The sequence below is a fragment of the Eleutherodactylus coqui genome, chromosome 7, assembly GCF_035609145.1.
Source record: "Eleutherodactylus coqui strain aEleCoq1 chromosome 7, aEleCoq1.hap1, whole genome shotgun sequence".
NCBI classification, from domain to species: domain Eukaryota; kingdom Metazoa; phylum Chordata; class Amphibia; order Anura; family Eleutherodactylidae; genus Eleutherodactylus; species Eleutherodactylus coqui.
Genome location: NC_089843.1, coordinates 192373880 through 192389785, shown reverse-complemented (window position 1 = coordinate 192389785; position 15906 = coordinate 192373880). Strand labels below are relative to the sequence as shown.

Here is a 15906-nt window from a genome sequence, read left to right as displayed (position 1 = left end):
GTTCCCCATTCTTCAGAACCTCAGTATGACGAGCCAACTCATGGAGAGAGTTGGCTCTTCTCGCTGCCTTTGCAACATTAAATTTTAAAGTACATCTTTAACGGAAAAAAAAAGATCTGCAATTCAAGCCGCGCATAGGGAAGCATGGGGCATCTGCACTAGATTTAAAGCATGCAGATTTGTTTTTTAGACCTTTTTGGTCCGGAAAAGAAATCGCAGCATGCTCCATTTCAGTGCAGTTCATGCATGGATGGCTTCCATTGAAGTCAATGGAAGCCATCCAATCGGCGGCCCACCCACAGCTCACACTGCAAACGGGCCATCTGTGGGAAAGCAGGAGATGTATAAGTCTTTACTGCGCATGTCCGACGGTGAAGAATGTCCCGGAAGAAGAGCTGTCCGCACAGATGCTGCCACCTGCCCACACAGGTACGCAGTGTCCTTGGCCACGTGCAGTGTCTGATTCTGCTGTGGGCTTCCACACATGAAATCCGCCCCTGCCCGTGGACATGAGGCCTTGGTGGCTCGATATTTGTTCTTTTGACCTCCCAGTTCCTTGAATGCTTTATTTCCGCTAACGTTCCCAAACTTTTTAAAGTCTAAACTAGGCCTCCAGTACAGCCCTTCTCATTCTATGCATAGATGCTGCATTCACATTAAAGCGGGTAGATTGGCATGGGTGTAACGCAAAGTAAGAGTGAATGCGCACCAGCAAACTCTTCTTTATTCAATCTGTTAACACACATGTACCGCAGCATCACCCACGTGCTGTATATCCCCTGTGTGGTTTGTACCACACGGTTCCGTACTCATGGCTGGCCAGAATGTTAAATCACATAGTAGGTGTATTATTGCATACGGTAGATTTGGTGTGCATGTAAGTGAAATGAACCCTCTTTAGGGTGCGCAGTAAGGATCCAGTTCTAAGAAAGATATTCTTGGAATCCTAATATATGCAGCATGTTAGATCTTGCATTACCACTTGCCTTCAGGAGTATTCTTGGGGACAGTAAAAAGAGTTGTTCTTCAGTAGAGCAATATTGGGAGAAGGGATGTAAAATTTGTTACAGAGTGCATATAGGATAGTGCCATCTGGAGACGGGGACATCCTGGCCAAATAATAAAACTAAATGACTTTTGTTCTTGTTACCACATAGAGCACATTGTGGTAACAATAATAATATCCGTTAAGACTACCTACCGCTTTGGAGGTTGGAGAATGGCCCTTGTACTACTGGATACTAATGCTATATTCTATTTCCCTATGGACCAAACCAAAAGCAATCTGCAAAACAGAATCAAATCTGATGATCCTTTGTTTGTCGTGTTCTCTGCTGATTGCCAGGCGCCGCCAATGTCTTCTGTGCAGTCTACCATTCTGGCTACTCTCTTCAGACTGGCTGTGGGTAAGGGCCCATGTGGTCAGTAATATGCAGGTGAAAGTAGGCACATGGGAGATATCAACTCTTTGTATGTGTTAACCATGTGAGTAAAGAATATCTTACTGCACACACAATGGCGCGGCCACACTCTTCGGTTGTCTGAACTTAGGCGAGTGGAGCGCGCTCCGCAGCAGAGCGAGCTGGTCCTCCGGTTGTATCCATTGTATGCTTTTTGGGGGTCAGAACTGCATGATGGCTCTTAGAGCGGCCCGTTCTCCCCAGCGGTATTGTCCGTGTCCGGGGGCGTTATGTTATCAGTACTATAATATGTAAACTAAGGCTGCCTGTCCACGGGCGCTTTTGCATTGTGTTCCCTGCAGCGATAATCCAGCCGCGGGGAACACAATGCACGCTTTTCATAGCTTTGCTATGGAAAGCGCAGCCCCCCTGTCCACGGGCGGAGACTCGTAGCGATTCTCTGCTTGCAGCCGGCAAATCGCAGCATGCTGCAAAATGCCGCGATTCTCCGCGGTGAACCTATCTTTCAGGCTCACCGTGGAGATCCGTCTGCTGGCTCCTGCTCCCGCAGCAGAGATCCGCCACAGGGTATCGCAACGCCTGTGGACAGGCAGCCTGCAACCTTTATTTGTACATTACTTTTGTGTGTCTCTTAATATATAGAGCTGTGGGAAATGGTGACCTCCGACTATATATATGTGTCTCCATCTAGACTGTATAATGTATTATTGGATCTTAAAAGGCCACATTTGTATCCTGTGTCAATCTGTCTTCTGCAGGTTCTCTTCATCTGCACAGCCAATGTCGTAGAAACCATTCCAGAACCTCTCCGGGATCGCATGGAGATGATCAACGTCTCTGGTTACGTGGCGCAGGAGAAATTGGCCATAGCTGAGGTAAGACCTTCTCTATGCCTATTTACGGATTGGAGCCGAGAGCTGTCCCATAATATAACTTACTGTGCAGCTTGTATGCACTTAGCAAAGCATTCCACAAAGGGGTGAAGGAGCCGTGCAGCAAATGGCCGCTGACAGATGAGAGCTTAAACCGAATGAAATCTGAATACTCGCCGTCCAGTGCTACAGCCTTGGTGCCTGACGCATGGAACGTGGAAGTAGCGGCGGGCGATCACATGACACTCATTGTGCAAGTGACCGCTCAGCCACTCGCAAGCTTCAGAGGTGATTCTGCTGTGGTCGCTAAATCCTGTGAGTGGCTGAGAAGTCACATTGCCAATGATTGGCACGTCGCCGCCTGCCGCTTTCTCGGGGGGCTGTCCGGCGAGCATCGGGGCTGTAGCGCTGGACGGGGAGCTGCCGGAGAGATGAATTTTCAGTTTTAACTTCAAGCCATTTTACCTTTCAATAATTTTAGTCCCAGAAAACCCCATTAAGTAACAAAATGAATCCGTAATCCATTTAGTCTGATTTTTTTCTTTGTAGCGATACCTCGTCCCACAGGCCCTGACTATGTGCGGTTTAGATGAACAGAAGACTCGTCTCACATCGGAGGCACTCATTGTTCTAATTAAACAATATTGTAGAGAGAGCGGCGTGCGGAACTTGCAGAAGCAGGTAGAAAAGGTGAGAAAAGAAAGTAACGTTTAATAAGTTCTGTGTTTTTATCCAATGAACCTGAGCGAAGAATGGAGCAACCTAATGTAGTTGTTAAGGACCGCTTGGTGGCCACGTAACCTTTCAAGTCTTGAGGTTCAAATTAGTTCGTACCTGGATGCATCAGGGAGGCCAAAAACTATATGATTTATAGTAATCAGTTCCCACAGATACGTAGAGATGAACCGCGGCAAGTATACAGCCCACTCTGCTTAAGGCACGTACACTGGAAGTTTATTCACTTTGGTATAGTTCTAATACAGGAAAGGAATACATCATTAGTCACGGGGTTAATCTTATTGGGTTAGAAAAACATTAAGAATCATATATTGTCCAGCAATCAGTGTAGTGAGAATATATGTTATGTTCTCAAGTGTCTGTTTCTCCCAGCATTATCTGGTCCTCCCTTGTATTCACTTTGTGATTCAGGTGGCTGTAGTACAGTCTGTTCCTTTGTCCAAGTCTCCGAATGTAGTCGTGGGAGGACTCCTGATAACAACCGTGTCCAGACTTGGTTCTCATGAAAAAGAACAGAGACACATCATTAGACATTGCACCGCACCTTCTGCTCTAAAGCTACTTCTGCTTGAATTATTGTATCACTACGCACAAGCTTATTTACATCTTATAATGCTCCATTTTGTATTTAGCGGCCATTTTGAGACAGATTCTTCCATTTTATGAGCCTGTACTTTCTCAATTCCCCCTAGAAACTGTCTCAAAATAAACAATACTTTATAACTTCTACAGGGCGGGGTAAGGTTTGCTTTCCCTATTTCTAGCTTATGATCTATGCCCTACCTATCATTGTTGGTCAGCTGTGCAAGGGCTAATCCCTTCCCCGACGACTAATCCTAACTAACTAAACACGAAGACCTGATGGACACAGAAGGGATCTACAACACACATGCTACTCTATTCTAATGGCTGGGAGACTAGAGTGGTCACCCCTGCTTCTGCTGAGACAGCTCAATTTGGGGGTAAATCGCTCTATTGTATTATAGGCATATAGCCATTGCCTGCGGTCTGGCCTTAAACTCATCTGGCACCCCCCTTGGCACTCCTATTGCATCTATTTATATACATGTGGATCAAACCTGCCACCTGGATCGTCAATTTCTCTCTTAGCACGATGCGGTGTTGGATTCTCACCTTCAGTGTAGTCTTATTGTACATTTGATTGTATTAATTTAAAACAGGGGGCTAGTGTACAGCAGATAAAGGTGTGTGACGCTCGTCTGTAGGACCTGGGAGAAAAGCAGAGACTGCAGAATGCGTTATTGACAATTCCTTGGAGAGACCTATGACAAAATTAACAAGAGAATCATTTCCCAAACTCGGCCACTGTGGCATGTACCCTCCGGAGAAAAAGAAAAACTAATGGAAGACACTCAATTCAAGATTTGCCTGTTTCTTCCATTGCCTTTTGGATTTACTTTCCCACTACTCCGTGGATGGTAGGGTGTGTGAAAAGCCTGGAATATACCCAAAGCAGACATGATGTATTGCATTATTTCACCTGTGAAGTGTGTACCTTTGTTTGACTCAATCACTTCCGGTACCCCGTATCTGCGGATTACCTCATTCATGAGCTTCTGTGCGGTTACCTGCTTATTTACTTTGGTAACAGGGTAGGTCTCCAACCTGAAAAGACATCAACAACAACAAGCACATATTCATACTTTCCAACAAGTGGGAGCTGAGTGTAGCCAATTTGCAATCTCTGAAATGCGTAGAGTGGCCCCGGCAAGTGTTATGTGGCAAATTTACTTCTGCCCTGCTGCTTATGGCAAAGATCATGCAAAATTGGACAAATGATGCAGCAGCTACAGAAAACCCAGGAGCCACCCGTCCTCGTTCAAGCGCCGAAATCATTGCTGCTTTGAGAGGTGCATCTTTCCGTGCGTCAGCTGGGCCATCATGGGGCACAGGGACCGTGGTAGGCAAGTTCTGTTGACTGTTCGCCATACACCGTCTTGTTTCTGTTGCTCCCATATTTAGTCCATTTGTCTTTTTCTTCCTTGCTGGCTTGTAACTGTAAAGTCTTTAGCATATCAAAGTCCAAGTTTTTATCAATGTCCAAAGTTTTTGTCAAATTCTTCTTTTCTTCCATGGCTTGAGGGCCGCTGCCTTTGCTGTGTGATCTGTGATGGCGTTGCCTCTTGCTTCTCCGTTGTAGGAATCGGTGTGAGCTTTCCACTTTGTCAGGTAGAAGTAGGGCTTCCATGAGACTGCACCGCTGCACCATTCTTAATTGGCTGTCCTGCTGAGGTAAAAAACTGTCTGGCCTTCCATATTATGCCGTAATCATGAGCTATGCCAAATGCATACCGGGAGTCAGTGTAAATGTTTGCCGTCTTACCTTCTGCCACTCTACACGCCTCAGTGAGGGCCTTCAGTTCCGCTTCTTGCGCTGAGACATGCGGAGGCATTCTGCTTTTAGGACATCTTGTTGTGTGACCACTGCATATCCGGTGTGGAGTCGTCCATCCTCACCCTGGGACCATTTATAAAAAACAACTCAAAATATGCATTGTTAACAGGGGCTTTAGTAACCTCTTAAAACTTAAATTTGCTTGTTGCATCACTGCTAAACAATCATGCTGATATTCTATTTCAAATAGATCAGAACCTTGTTGCAAACAATTTAAAAATGGCTGATCTGCAATACCTAGATCACCTATGCCTCCTCCTCCCCCCTTTGAACCAGGCTACTCAATTGGAAGAATAGTAATCGGGTTCAAAGTAGTAGCAACATTGGGAAAGAATGAAAAGAGCACTTTGTAGCCGGATTTGACAGGCCAGAGATAAGTGCTTGGGTTGCACTTGCGTGAGTATGCTCCGAATGACATGAGGGGTGAGGACCACTAAGGAATGTAGTCCAATACCAACTCAGAAGGTTTGTCAACCATTGCCTGTACTGCTGCCACCGCACAAATACATGAGGGAGCTGCTTCAGAGGTGAGAGAGAAAAGCATAATTGAAAGACAGTCATAGAGTGGTTGCATAAGAAAGGAAACCGAGTGCATTCATGGTCGGCAGTATGAAACAAGGCCCAGAAAGGTGCGGAGTTTGGCAACGGATGCAGGTACAGGTATGGCCGGGACAGCAGCCTTTTGTTCCTATGTCAGATGTCCAGTTCCTTGGCCTAAACAATGACCCAGGAGAGCAACCTTAGTTTTGCAGAACTGGAGTTTGTCTTTAGAGGCTTTACAGACATTTTCTGCAAGAAAAATTAATAGTGTAATTGTGGCTTGTTGTCAGGCTTCCAGATCATCAGCACACAGCACCTACATGCGGTAGGTGGCAGACTGACACCTCATCAGCACACAGCACCTACAGCACACAGCGCCTACATGCGGTAGGCGCCTGGCTGACCCTTCAGCGTCTTTTCTGGACTGGAAAAAGAGGGGTGTTTGTTGGAGCAGTTAGTTTACAAGACTCTTCTGAACTGTCACCTGAGGTCTCAACCCGTACCGATCCATCCCGGGAGAATTTGATGGATGCAGATAAGGCCTGTAAGATATCAGTGCCAATAACAGAGACATGAATTACATCAGGGCAGAATAACCTACAAACAACTATTAATATTTGGAATGTGATATTCTTCAAGCAAATTCATTATTCATCTGATCCTGCCTGCAATGTCTCATCAAATTTGAGGAAACAAAAAAACTTTTACTAGCTGCTCCGGACTAGCTGTACCTGCATTTTATGAGCCTGTACTTTCTCATAGTTGCAGTTTATAGGCACTGTGCGATGCATAATCTTTGTTAGAGACAGACGCTTGGATGGTACTCATCAGTTTGGAGTGCTAATTTTGGCAAAAGGGGACCCACATTTCCCAAGCATCTGCAGTCCTGGATGTGGAAACCTGCATCTATCATACATGTCTGGCTTGTCATTTTTTTATGCCGTAAATGTTTAAGATGGTAATTCCCATGTAGGTTTTATTGCAGCCCTCCCATGTGATTCCATATGTCAATGTGATCCTCAGATCAGAGAAAGTTTGTGCACCCCTGCTTTAGAAGACTTGGCACATATTACTCAAATCACTTTTATAGTAAACCTTTTTTAATTGGTGGTTTATGTTTCACCATCCATATAAAACTCTGAAGTACTTTATCACTTTGGCCACTAGAGCAGATGCAATAAGCTGAGGTTTCCAGTGAATCACTTGTTGGCTTTGCAGTGTAGACTGGGTCAGAAGTATTGTAGTGCTGGAGGGATAGATAAAGGTAAGACTTTAGCCCTCTAGGGCTCCGTATGCAACTCCTTCACCACATGGAGACTAATTATTTGGCATCCTCTGCCGGTTAGCTCTAATTCATTGCAGCGGTGATAAAGCAGAACTCTCCCTACTCTATGGTCTGCCCAGTTCATCTGAAGCTTTTAGCACTGGGGAATGGCTGGAAAAAGGATTTTCTCTGGAGGACTTAGGATGGCTCCAGACACTGCCGTAAATCGTATGCCGTAAACAGCATTTCTGCAAATCCAGGTCTGGGGTTGTCACCCCTCATCAGTGTGCAGTAGGTTGTTGGCTGGGTGAGAGGCCTATGGTGTGAGGAGACTTATAAGACCATGCATACTCCTCTCAGAAATTTATATGCAAATGAAAGATTGAACACTGCCTCTATAGCGCCACTATTCTGACTCAGAGTGGAGACTAACAGGTGGGCTATAGACGGGAAACTCCCTAGCAGGTGGAAAGGGAGGGGTTATGCAACACGGGGTACAGAGAACCAGAAGGGACAAACTAAAAGGGCAAACACTTGCAGATACAGTACAGCTTATTCATGTCCATGAATAGTCAGGTAGATGAGACATGACGGCCACCTATCAGAAGGCAGCACTACTACAAATCAATGTTGAACTTCTTAAAGGGGTTCTGACATCAAAAAAAAAAATTTGTACTCACCTTGCCTGGCCTGGCCCAATCGCCAGGCATGTCCCCTCCAGCCGGCATCATCTTCTGTGCCTTTAAAGCAGAGCAGGAGCGGTCAAAAAGACCGCTTCCTGCTCTGGTCCGTCCGTCAGGCACTTCCGAGGTGAACGGACGGACCGCACAGTGCTTGCTGTGGGCGGCCCGTCCGTCCTGCTGAACTCCGGAGTGATGCGCATGCGCAGTGGAGACGCAGCCCGTCCTGACTCCTGTCAGAGGGCACCTCTCCACTGCGCATGCGCGCGATCCCGGAGTGGCGCGGCTCGTGCAGACAGAAGAGGAGGAACAGCGCCTGCTGGGAGATGACCCCCCCCCCCCCCCCCCGATGTCAACAACAACAGAACAGGTAAGTATTATCTTTTTATGCTTTAGCAGCCATTAAACCATGGGTTCCCTGGGTCCATTAGGCAGACCAGGGAACAATGGCTGCTAAAGCATAAAAACATTTTGTGTCAGAACCCCTTTAACAGGCCATGCAACGAAGATATAGTTGCATATGTGTTTCCCAGAGAGTCATGCATGGCCTTAGAATTCTCTCCATACCACGTAGGTGGTCTCCACAAGGAGAAACTATACCCCTTATGGCCCCCACTTCAGAATTGCCAGTTTATACAGAAATGAAGAGTATGTCTTCACGATGGCAGCCCCACACGGAAGGCTTTTAACCATAGAAAAGAAGTACAGCCTAATATAAAATGCCTACCGGCTTCTTCTTGCCCCACACTTTGCCCCCTTAGTATGACCTTTGGTGAATGATTTTGATGTCATTACATTTGTGATCTCACCACCACATCTGTACAATCGGTGTTTGATACATGGAGTGACTATCAGGCCGGGTAAAAGTCCCTATGTAAAGTCTAGCGGCGCTGTGGTGCTTCAGCCAACAGCACCACTAGGGCGAGTCAGGGCTCCTTCACACTGGCAAGGGCGAATCACGGCCCGATATCGCCCTAGCAATCCATGTGGAAACCCCCAGACGTGAGGCGTTTTCATATGGAAACAGCCTGGCATCCCTGCGGGACTGAAGGATTTCCCCGTCTGGCTGTCACAGCTGCAGCAGGGGATAGGGATGTTCTCCCATCGTTTTTAATGGAGCCGATGCTGCTGCCTCCACCCCCATTAAAAGACAATGGGTGATATCGCAAAAAAGGACATGCTGCAATTTTTTTTATTTTTTTTTTTACCCCCTTCCTGCATAGCATTGAAATGTGTAGCCATACAAGAAAACCTCACCGATGTGAGTAAACCCATTGTATGTTCATGTAGCGAACATCGCGCCAATATAGTATTTAAGACTTCTGTCACTTCTACAGACTTTTATCTAAAGACTTTCTTTTTGAACATTGTGCATTATAGAAAGTAGCTGGAGCAGATGTAAGCAGTTGTTATGGGCAAGGGAAGGAGTAAATAATCCGAATCTTGTGCCCAAGGTTCTGCGGAAGTCTGCATACAAAATTGTAAATGGAGAAGCTGAGTCTGTGGAAGTCAATCCATCCAACCTCCAAGACTTCGTAGGAAAACCAATCTTCACTGTGGACAGAATGTACGATGTCACCCCGCCTGGGGTGGTGATGGGTCTAGCGTGGACGGCTATGGGTAGGTACATTTTATATATTTCTATGGGCTAATTGGTCACAGGCATGCATCCTTTCTGCTGTCAGTATGGTAGCTGTGATATTCATACATACAACAACACTCTAACATATTGATATATAAAAAAACCTACGCTATCAAAACCCATTTGTTAAAGTTTTAACAGGAGCACTGAAAGTTCAAGGGTTGTCTGAGAATTTTATTTTAAGGTGTTTTTTTTACGCGGCGGGTGCTCACTGTAAAACACAGCTTACCTGTGCCTGGGATTCAAAAGAATTATGGTCATGACAATCGATCCTTGTAGATGCGGTCATCGTTGACCACAGCATTTAACCCTTTCCAATCCATTTATTTTTTCTCACCCATTCTCCCCAGCTGCAAATAAATTGGAGCTGGGAGAATGGGTGAGAAAAAATACATTTTCCCTGCACCCTCCTGATCTGACAGAGTTCAGGAGGGTGCAGGGAGGGACCTGCTTACCTGACCGGCGTCTTGTGCATTCTCCTTCTGCCTCCCGGCTCGGCGATCATGTGACCGCTGGGGTCAGGTGACACCTGGCGGTCACATGATCGCCGGGTCGGGAGACAGAAGGAGAATGCACAAGACGCCGGTCAGGTAAGCAGGTCCTTGCACGGTGCAGGCTCCCGGCTCGGCGTTCATGTGACCGCCGGGGGTCAGGTAACACCGGCGGTCACATGATCGCCGGCCGGAATCTATGCATTGCATAGCGCTAATTGAGCGCTATGTAATGTGTAAAGGAGTGGGCAGAAAGGGTTAAAAACCCTTTCTGCCTTCTTCTCGGGGGTCCTCGATGACGACCAGTAAAGGAGTGCATCTGCACCCGATGTGCCTGACGATCGGGTGCAGATCCACTCCTGCACTGCAGTGTCGGGCCTGCCCCGACATCGGAGCTGTGGAGGAAAATGATGATGTCGGGGCAGGCCCGACATTGGACTGGAAAGGGTTAACCCCTTAGTGACCAAGCCTGTTTGCGCCTTAATGACCAGGCCAAATTTTGCAAATCTGACATGTCACTTTAACATGGAAAAACACCAGAAAGGTTTTGTATATCCTAGCGATTCTGACAGTTTTTTCACCATATGTTGTACTTCATTTAGGCGGGAAAAAAAAGACCGATAGAATTTGTGTTTATTTATTAAAAGCGCCAAAATTGGGAAAATTTTGAAAAATCATCATTTTTTCACATTTCCAACTGCAATATCTCAAATATGTGCAAACATAATACAGAAATGTTTGCTAAGATATATATTTCCATCCGTTTACTTTATTTTGGGCGCACATTGGAAAAACTTTTGTTTTTTTTTAACCATTTAGGAGACGTACAAATGTAACATTACTTTTCAGCATTTTGAGGAACACTTTGTTTTCCTACACCAAGCCAAGATTGGAAAGGCTCATAGATATCAAAATGATAGATACCCCCACAAGTGACCCCGTTTTAAAAACTGCACCCCTTAACGTATTCACGGAGGGGTGTCATGAGTATTTTAACCCCACAGTTTTTTTTTTAGGAGTCAATGCAATTTAGAGGAGAAAAACTAAAATTTCATATTTTTGCAAATATGTCATTTTAAAGTCAGGACCTTTTTCTATAGTACACATGAAAATGAGGATTTGCACCCCAGAATGGATACCCCTGTTTGTTCCGTGCTCAGAAACATACCCATTGTGGCCCTAGTATTACGTCTGTATGCACAATTGGGCCCAAAATGAAAGGAGCAACTGGTGGCTTTCGGAACAGAAATTTTGCTTGAAGGAGATTTAGGCTCTATTGCACACTTTGTAGAGCCATTGAGTGACTAAAACGATAGAGAACACCCACAAGTGACCCAATTTTGAAAAGTAGACCCTTTAACGAATTTATCTAGGGGTATTATGTCATAAATAGGAAAAGCTAATCGGTCCCAACTCGATTATTCAATTCTATGCGCAAAAGTATTAGCGTCCAAATTTTACGTGCGGAATGTATTTCTCGTCCGTATCATTGGGGGCCACAGCCTAGACCATGGGATATAGCCACTGCCCTAGGAGGCGACACTAAGCAAAAAAGTGTTAGCTCCTCCCCGCTGGCTATATCCCCCCTGCAGTCACTCAGCTAAATAGTCTTTAGCTTAGTGTCTGCTAGGAGGCAGACGTGGAAAGAGCTATTCGCGGGAATCCGGGGAGTCGGGGCTTTTCCCTGGCTTTACTGGCCTCCCGGGGGAGACGCAGGCAGGGGGTGTCTCCACCACTACTGCGGCGTCTCACCCAGAGAAGAAAAAGGGGCCCGACCATGCAATGCGCATCTGAGTCGGTTACCCGCCAGCCATAGGGCTCCCCCTCCCTGGAGTAGCGCACTGTCTGACGGTGACGCGTAGGGGGCAGCACTGCTGGAGCAGTCGACGCATGGACAGGCTGTGGCTCCCAGGACAACACCCCGTTTTGGGACTAGCGGCAAGGGCAGCATTCCACCTGGGACCCGGGGGGCGGAGCGCCGTCGTCATGACCGGAAGACGTCACTTCCGGGTCACGGGGACGCTTCCCGGCCAGGCCACGCCCCCTCCGACTGCGGCAAGCTTAAAAAGGGCAGCCAGAAAGAGGAATGGCCGCTCTCTGCAGCACATCGTGTTGGCTTGCCTGCACGCCTGAGCCCGGCACTGTGCAGCTCTCCGAGCCCACAGCAGCCCTTCTGAGCAGCAGCCCTTCTGAGCAGCAGCCCGTCTGAAGCAGCAGCCCGTCTGAAGCAGCAGCCCTTCTGAGCAGCAGCCGTCCAGCCATCCAGCCCTGCAGTGTCCCTCTGCTGCGGAGAAGCATCCGGACAGCAGCAGCACCTCCTGTCTCGGGCACCAGCAGCAGTGACAACGCCGCAGCAAGTCCCTGCCACAACGCCTGCCGGTTCACCAACGCTACGAGATCGGGTGTGTGTACCCGCGTCGACTCCCGACAACATTCAAACGTCAGGACCAGAGGCTCCAGCTGGACCGGGGGAACCGCACAAACAGCTGCTAGACCGGGTAAGCCTTGCCCAAGGCGGCACTTTGCGGTGTTCTCCCCTCGCCCTCCCCTCCCCCCCCTGCAGGCATTCCTGTAAACGGTACCCACCAGTTGCAAATTGTGTTGTGTTACCATGTCTGACCCCAGATCAGAGGGTTCCAGCCCGGCCAAGGGGAGGGTGAAGCACTACGCTTGCTCTACATGCAGCGTTAAATTTGCGTAGGTCAAACCGACCCCCGCTGCGCGGGATGTACCACGGCACGCGCTCCCCCAGGGACTCCGGTGCCCCCCGCCGCCTCTGTGGAGCCAGGGCCCGAGCCCCAATGGACAAGGTCCCTGGCCGCTGCCGTTTTCGGCCTGGCCTCATCCTCTGCGGCAATTTTACGCCGGTTAGAGCTCAGCTCCGACGCGTCCTCCTCGGAATACGCACGAGGGAAGACACGCAAGAGAAGGAGGTCCCGCAGTAGCGAGGACTCCCCCCGGAGATCACGACGCACCAGGAGGTCAGATAGGTCCCCCAGGGCCAGGCGGTCCGGGGACTCTCGCGGCTCTCACGGCTCCAGGGAATCTGTGCATACATACCATAGATCTAGGCACTCGTCGCGATCCCGGTATTCTACAAGACAGGCCCGAGCTCACCATGAGTCCCCACGAGCGTCTTGCTCTCGGGCATCCCATGACACGGCCCAAACGGCAGGTGAGGGCAGCTGGTCGGAAGACTACGACCGCTCTGGTGCCTCGTCAGTGTCTGAACTAGACGAAGAACAAGTGTCACTCCTAGCCAGCCTAATGGATAGCCTGGTAATATCAGTAAGGGAAACCCTCCAGGTTACGGAGGAAACAGTAGAGACGGCCCCGTCCACGGTGTCGTTTAGACGACAGAGGAAATCACGACAGGTCTTTCCGGACCACCCGGATTTCTCGGAAGCCCTTAACAAGGAGTGGCAGAACCCGGATAAAAAATTCAGGCAACCCGGGAAAACTTGGGAGATTACTTACCCGTTCCCAGGGGGCTTGAAAAAGGGTTGGGCGGTACCTCCAGTAGTCGACCCACTCGTGTCACGACTAGCTAGGAGCACAGCATTGCCAACAGCCGAAGTAGCGACGCTAGCTAACCCGCAAGACAGGAAGCTGGACACCTTGGCAAAAACAGTGTTTCAAGCCACAGGCACAGCCTTGCAACCGATATTTGCGGCTGCATGGGTCAGTAAGGCGTCCACAGCCTGGGCCAAACAATTACGAAAAGACATCATAGCAGGCGCTCCACCAAGTGAGTTGCTCGAGCTGACAGATAATATCATACAGGCAAATAAGTTTGTATGCACAGCTCAGCTTGACGCAGCCAAGTTTGTGGCCCGGGCGTCCGCCACATCGGTAGCGACAAGGAGAACACTCTGGCTGAAGAGCTGGTCAGCGGATACAGCGTCCAAGATAGCGCTAACGAAATTGCCGTTTGAAGGAGACAGGCTATTCGGCCCCAAACTGGATGACATGATAAAGGACGCCACAGGCGGCAAAAGCACGTCACTACCGCAAATGGCGGCAAGAAAGGAGAAGGCCCCATTAAAAAAGAAGCCGTTTTTTAGGCCCTTTCGGCGCTTTCCATCCCGCCCAGGGGCGGGGCAGTGGTCCCACTCTGCGAGAACCCCTGCAGAGTCAAAGAGGGGCCCCTCATTTAAAACAAAACAGACGTGGCGATCCCGACCCGGAACATCGAAAATGGCGGGACCAAAAAACGTGGCATGAGACACTGCCCCCACCCAGTGTCACCAGGGTGGGGGGCAGACTCTCCCAATTTTGGGAGACATGGGGGAGGCGCGTGAACGACAAGTGGGTACAGGAGATTGTGACATCCGGGTACTCAATCGAATTCACGACCCTCCCACGGAATTTTTTCTGCAAGTCCAGAGTGCCGTCCACTCCGGAAGGGGTAGCCAACCTACAACAAGCAGTACAGAACCTACTGGCACAAGGGGTTGTGAAACCGGTGCCAGGAGCCCAGGAGAGGCAGGGGTTCTACTCGAACCTTTTTCTAGTACCCAAAAAGGACGACAGAGTGAGACCGGTCCTGGACTTAAGGAGGTTGAATCGATTCGTCAGGACAAAACATTTCCGGATGGAGTCAGTCAAGTCCGTGATAACATCCATGCAGCCGGGGGAATTTCTGTCCTCGATAGATATCAAGGACGCCTACCTTCATATCCCAATTCGGGAAACACATCAGAAATTCCTCCGCTTCGAAACACAGGGAAGGCACTTTCAGTTTACGGCGCTGCCATTCGGCCTGTCTACGTCACCAAGAGTTTTCACGAAGGTACTAGCAGCAGTGATGGCGCTAGTTCATGCGGAAGGTATAGCGGCTATTCCATACCTAGACGACATACTAATAAAAGCACCATCATGGGACGACAACGTCAGGAGCCTGAACGTCACGATAAAAACCCTACAAGAATTCGGCTGGATAGTGAACCGCGAAAAGTCATGCCTAATACCAACGCAACGTTTGGAATTTCTGGGCATGATATTCGACACCAGCCTCCACCGGATCCTGCTACCTCAAGCAAAAGCACACAAGCTCCGGCAGGGCGTCCGGTCCCTAAGGCAGGGGAAACCACTGACCATCAGATACTGCATGGCTATCCTGGGCCAGATGGTGGCAGCATTCGAGGCAATCCCCTTCGCTCAGTTCCGATCAAGGATGTTACAACACCTGATACTGTCACGCTGGAATGGGTCCCGGCTGACCCTGGAACGGCAGATCCAGATAACCCCTCAGGTCCGAGGGTCACTGAAATGGTGGCTGAGACCTGGCAGGCTTCAGGCAGGGCGACCGTTGGGCCCCAGGCAATGGACAGTAGTGACGACGGACGCCAGCCTTTCGGGTTGGGGCGGAACACTGAGGGACCAATCGGTTCAAGGAGTGTGGTCACAAAGAGAGGCAAGGCTTCACATAAACATTCTAGAACTGCGAGCCATCTACCGGACGCTCCGACACTTCGGGCCCAGTCTCGAGAGAAAAAGCGTACGCATCCAGACGGACAACACCACAGCGGTGGTCTATATCAACCGGCAAGGTGGGACACGGAGCTCGTCGGTAATGAGCGAGGTGGCAGCCATACTGACATGGGCAGAGAGGCATCTAAGCTCAATATCCGCGGTGTACATCCCCGGAGTAGAAAACTGGATGGCGGATTACCTAAGCCGGGAAAGGATAGACCCCGGCGAATGGGGCCTGCATCCAGAAATCTTTCAAACGATATGCCTGAAATGGGGCACACCAGACCCACAGGCAGCGGCAACCGATGCCCTGACAATTCCGTGGAGGGAGTACAAACTCCTATACGTATTCCCGCCAATCCCGCTC

General features: G+C 48.9%; 1 protein-coding gene across 1 annotated transcript in view; it reads left to right on the top strand.

Annotated features, from left to right (window-relative positions):
- The window catches only part of LONP1 (lon peptidase 1, mitochondrial), a 66343-nt gene that overhangs the window by 37880 nt on the left and 12557 nt on the right, over window positions 1–15906 (top strand). Inside the window, exons 13-15 of the mRNA XM_066574158.1 lie at window positions 2180–2296; window positions 2843–2983; window positions 9386–9551. Of these exons, the coding sequence (XP_066430255.1) occupies window positions 2180–2296; window positions 2843–2983; window positions 9386–9551 (424 nt within the window). The remainder of the gene's footprint in view (window positions 1–2179; window positions 2297–2842; window positions 2984–9385; window positions 9552–15906) is intronic.